Genomic DNA, 5,647 nt, shown 5'->3' on the forward strand with positions numbered 1-5,647 from the left:
CTTTCAGAAGAACGAGCTGCAGCTGAGAGCTCTCTCTCTCTCTCTCTCTCTCCCCGGGTGTATTTCTGTCTGTTTCCTGTGTGTGTGTGTGTGCAGCGGTACCAGTGTGTCTGCTCTCTCCCCGGGGGGGGGTTACGCTGCAGGCCCGCTCAGCAGCCCTGTCAGAGGAGAGAGGAGCAGCACCGTGGCTCTGTGTGGAAGCCTCAGGCCCAGCCTGACGTTCTGCTTCCCACAGCTGCTGCAGTCTACAGGGACATAGTGGAGGGGGGAGAGGGGGGTGTGTGTGGGGGCAGGGGGTTTGGGTGGGGGTGGAGGTCCGTCCTCTCGCTCTTCCTCCTCCTCCTCTTCCTCCGACCCGTCACCATCACCACCATCATCATCATCAGTACTTCTTAAATCCTAAAGATCCGACACGGAAGGAGGAGGCGGGGGGGGGGGGGGGGGGAGGGTGGTGGAGGTGGAGGTGGGGGGGGTCCTCTTCCTCTTCCTCCTTCCATCAGTACTTGTTGATCCCGAAGATGCGGACGCCGTGGAGCTGGGGGAGCTTAGGGATGAGCACGGTGAGGAGGGAGACGGTGTTCACCACGAAGTGGACCCGGTCGTACTTGGTGTAGAAACTGGTGAGGATGTAGCTGGAGAGAGAGAGAGAGAGAGAGGGAGGGAGAGGGGGAGGAAGGGGACAGGGAGGGAGAGAGAGAGAGAGAGAAAGAGGGCCAGTGCGAGACAGAGAGAGAGAGAGAGGGAGGGAGAGAGGGAGAGAGAGAGAGAGAGAGAGAGAGTGAGTAGGTTAGAGAAAGAGTAGGTTATCAAAAGTCAGATACTCGACTACTGTACATGTGTCATATTTGGTTACTGTGTCATGTCTGGGGCATACTGGAGTGAGCCAGGCAGGGGGTGGCTGAGCGCTACCCAGAGGTACTCACCATGGGGGGGGGGGATGGTGAGGAACTTACAGGACGATGGGGGTGATGGTGAGGTACTTACAGGATGATGGGGGTGAGGGTGAGGTACTTACTAGGGATGTCCCGATCCCATTTTTTCACTACCGATACCGATACCGATACCTGGGCTTCAGGTATCTGCGATACCGATACCGATCCGATATTAGTATTTATTGTTTTACTCCTGAATAATAACAAATACTTCCCCAGTATATAGTCCACAACAACAGTTGGCTATTAAAGACTGCCAGCCTTTATTCAAGCAACAAAAACAGTACTCTGCAGTACTCAGTGACCAACTGGTTAAAACAATTTAAACTGCAGCATTCAGCATTGTAGAAAAAAAAATGAGTTACTGTCTGATTTCTAGTTTTAGTGCCTTCAGGTTTGTATTCTATTTATCTTCTCTTACAAATGGCAAATCAATTATAGGACCCTTTTTAAAAGTGTAGCCCGCTGGTGAGACCAGAAACCAGTCGCAGAATCGAAGGAGTGTCAACAATATCTGGTTTTCGTTTTTTGTACCCAGTCCATATAATAAAAAACAGTTTAACCATCGCAGGGGTAGTGGTGGTCTAGTGGATAGTGAGTTGGACTTGGGATCGGAAGGTTGTGAGTTCAAATCCCGCCTGAAGCCACACCACTACTAGTGTGCCCTTGGGTAAGGCACTTAGCCCTCAGGTACTCCAGGGGGAATGTCCCTGTAATTCGTAATTGTAAGTCGCTTTGGATAAAAGCGTCTGCTAAATGGCAAAATTAAAAATTAAATCACTAAATACTTATAATCTGTGGATTGGATTAACTGTTCTCGTTTGTCGGAGGCTACCAGTAAGTGATAATGACTTGTAAACATACTCTCGTTTTAGGACGTGTTCAAAAGCAAGGACTGTGTGTTCATCTAGTTAAGATGGGAGTGGGGGTGAGGGAGCTGATGAACTGGGGCTGGGCTCCCAGAGAGGCAGCGCTAAACTGAAAACAGACGCGCAAACGGATGCATTCAGAATGTAGTTATGTGTTTTTAGCATGTCCATGTTCTCTCAGTATGTTGTAATGATATAAAAACGCAGTTAGACGTTCCTAGCGATGTACCACTGTTAGCCGCTAGCAGCGTTTGTTGTTGTGGTTTGGTCAGTCACTTTTCTCCTGTCGCATTCCCATTCGGTGCACCAACATTCAAATACTCGTGTCGTCTTGAATTTCTTTCCGATTTCAATGTCTGACGCATCATTTGAAAGCTTACCATCTGTAGTTTCAGACTATGTAAATAACCGAAAAATTACTTAAGCAAATGGTTTATGATTTCACCAGCTGGCATCATGACATTGTCAGACTCATTACACACAGGTAGTCAACTCTCATGCCCGTGACCACTGACTACTACTGTTGTCATCACGTGAGTGACACGCCAGATCGCGCACGCGGATCGCAGCCTATTTTTTTTCTGGTGCGATCTGCGATCCAGCATTCAGGACCAATATCGCAGCGATATCCGATATCAATATCGGATCGGGACATCCCTAGTACTTACAGGATGATGGGGGTGATGGTGAGGTACTTACAGGATTATGGGGGAGGGGGGTGAGGTACTTACAGGACGATGGGGGTGATGGTGAGGAACTTGCGCGAGGCGGTGAACTGGACGCCGTAGTCCATCTGTTCCCAGTGTGTGAGGAGGCGGGCCTTGCCCTGGTCGGGGGTCTCGAAGGGCGTCCCCTTCACCGTGTGGAGGAGGAGGTACATACACTGCAACACACACAAACACACACACACACACGCACACACAGACACACGCGCACACACACGCGCACACACACACACAAACACACACACAAACACACACACACACACACACAGACACACGCGCACACACACGCGCACACACACACACACAGACACACGCGCACACACACGCGCACACACACACACACAAACACACACACACATACACTTTAAGCCAGATAAACTTAAAGCCAAATAAATTAAACTTGAAACTTGAAACGTACCCATTTCGACACCTTCATAAGCCCTTTATAAGACCTACATAGACGCTTCACAATTGCGGGGGCAGATACACAATGGTCAGATATCGGTAGGAAAGTATGCTAGAGTTTATTCCGTATGGTGTGGGCGGCTGTGGCTCAGGAGGTAGAGCCCACGTCTAACGATCGCACGTTCGGCAGCTCGGCGGTTTGAACCCCCGGCTGGCCACGTGTCGAGGTGTTCTTGAGCAAGGCACTGAACCCCCGAATCGCTCCAGGGTCACCGTCTATGGCTCTGACCCCTTGCCCTAGAGCAGGGGTGGCCAACCCGCGGCTCGCGAGCCGCATGCGGCTCTTTGGCTGTCTGTGTGCGGCTCTTCAATCCATTCATTAAAAGTGTTGGTGTAGCGCTCTCTGACAGGCCGCGTTCGTAAATTCGCCGGAGCGCACACTGGGTTTAACGTCATAATGGAACCAAGTAATTTGATTGGACAAGAGACGTGGAGGCACCAACGTTCTCAGAGCGAATTTACGAACGCGGCCTCTGTCTCGCTGCACACTGCTGTAACCCGATACTTTTTTTTTCAAGGATCATCTCGAGTCACTAACAATGTTGCCAGATTGGATTGATTTTTCAGCCCAACCAGAGTCTAAAAACCCACCCAGAGTGATCATAAGTAGCCCGATTGGGCTGGAATCGGCCATATCATGGCAACACTGTTCCCTAATTGTCCGTTCTGAGGAGAAGCTGTCACGTAACACGGCTTTTTGACAGTTCATTTATTGACAAATTACGGATAACAACAACAAAATAAAAATGTCAGGGAAGAAATGTACAGCTAAACGCAAGTATGGAGATGAGCAAAGGAAGTTTTTAGCCGAGTGGGAGAGTGAATATTTCTTTGTGGAGCGCAATGGAAAGCCATTCTGCCTGATATGCCAAACATCGTTGGCACATTACAAAGCTTCCAATCTCCAGCGCCATTTCAGCACAACGCATGCTAACATTGACCAGGAGTTTCGAAAAGGAACCGAACTTCGCAAGGGTAAATTAAACAGCTTGAAAAGCCAGACACAAACACAGACCAAGTTGTTCCAAAGATTTGTTAAGCAATCAGAGACAGTGACACTTGCATCCTATCAAGTGGCCTGGAACATTGCACGTGCTAAAAAGCCATACAATGAAGGAGAGTTTATTAAGAAATGCATCATGAATGAATGAATGAATGAATGGTCTTTATTGTCATTGATATAGTACAGGTACCAAACAACGAAATTTGGGAGGGGGGGGCTCCCCTGGTGCTAGGAAAAAAAAGAAAAAAAAAGTAGTTCTGTTCGGATTGACACACATGTGAAGGAACTGCTTCGAGTGGCCACAACAGAATACGAACCAGATTTGAAGAGGATTGTGGCAAGCAAGGACTGCCAGAAGTCCCACTGAGTCAAAGGAGCAACAGGTAAGACAAAAATATTTGTCACATACACTGTTATTGTGAGGTAGGCTATTGTAAATTGTTATATTTCTGTGTGTGGAGAGAGTATGAGAGAGGGAAAGACTGTGTGTGCATGCTAACCTTGACAAGAAATAACAGAAGCTGCTTCCTCCCTCTCTCTCGTTTCAGATCTCCGAGGCAGAGAAGAGATGATATTTAGCAGCTTTCCCACCTGCTTTCATTTCATTCATGCATATTCAGTCGTGTGTGTGAGAAAGAAAAATAAATAAATCTGTCTGCAAAGTAGCCTATTGGAAATGTATTATTGTGTGTGTGTGTGTGTGTGTGTGTGTGTGTGTGTGTGTGTGTGTGTGTGTGAGTAAGAGGGAGTGCTTTTGTGAGCCCGCATGTATGATGTGGCTCTTTGTGGTACCCCAATATTTTTTTGTGGCTCTTAGTCTCCGACTGGTTGGCCACCCCTGCCCTAGAGCATAAGATACCACATTCCAACAATTGACTGACAAGTTGATTGCATGGCAATAAAACAATGATTCTGATGACTCTTAAGGGAGACACCATGGAACCCAGAAGGAGATTGACCCCTTTAGCAGGAGGAGGAAGTGAAAGCCGATCTACTACAGTTCTCTTGACTGTGATGGAGGTTGGCATTGCACTGCACGCAATCAACATTCGATACCGCCATAAACAGGGGGTGAATATTCATGAATAAAGTCCCTATGGACCATAGCTTTCCTTCCCCCCTTCACTTTCACTTTCACCACTCCTGGAGAGAGACACAGCAGGGGTTCCGTTGACTTCCTGACATGTGTAGATCCATGTTGCAAACTACTTCCATTCAAACTATGTCCCCCTTCAACTGTGGAACTGCATCCTTCTATCCTTCTATTACACAATACTACGCACTATGCAACACCAGTTGAGTTTCAAAATAGATCCATCGAGCTTCCTGGTTAAGCTTCCTGATTTACAGAATATTCTTATTTTGTCGATTGGCTGACTAACAACCGGTTGCCTGGCGACATGCGCCATTGGTATATAAATGTAGGAAGGAACTATTTGGCATTGGAAAATTTGACTTTTTCTTCATTGGTGTCCCTCCTGTTTCTAGGACAGTCTGCCTCCACCCACGCTACAGGACGTCAGCCTGTACAGCACATGCATGGTGCAGACAGACAGGGGGTTATGGGTTGTTGTGGTGGCGTGAGAGCCTGTGCAGGGTGGGTTTTCCCAAAGGACCCCACAGGAATTGTGGGTGGTGACCTGGGTGGGAGTG

At 48.1% G+C, this 5,647-nt stretch overlaps 1 protein-coding gene across 1 annotated transcript in view; it reads right to left on the reverse strand.

Moving 5' to 3' along the window:
- Window positions 1–424: 424 nt before the first annotated feature.
- Window positions 425–5,647, reverse strand: part of ormdl3 (ORMDL sphingolipid biosynthesis regulator 3) — a 9,071-nt gene continuing 3,848 nt past the window's right edge. The window contains exons 3-4 of the mRNA XM_080541607.1: window positions 2,533–2,684; window positions 425–632 (exon numbers count right to left, since the gene is read on the reverse strand). Of these exons, the coding sequence (XP_080397733.1) occupies window positions 497–632; window positions 2,533–2,684 (288 nt within the window). The 3' untranslated portion in view covers window positions 425–496. The remainder of the gene's footprint in view (window positions 633–2,532; window positions 2,685–5,647) is intronic.

The sequence above is a fragment of the Nansenia antarctica genome, assembly GCF_963989245.1.
Source record: "Nansenia antarctica genome assembly, chromosome: 11".
Classification (NCBI taxonomy): domain Eukaryota; kingdom Metazoa; phylum Chordata; class Actinopteri; order Argentiniformes; family Microstomatidae; genus Nansenia; species Nansenia antarctica.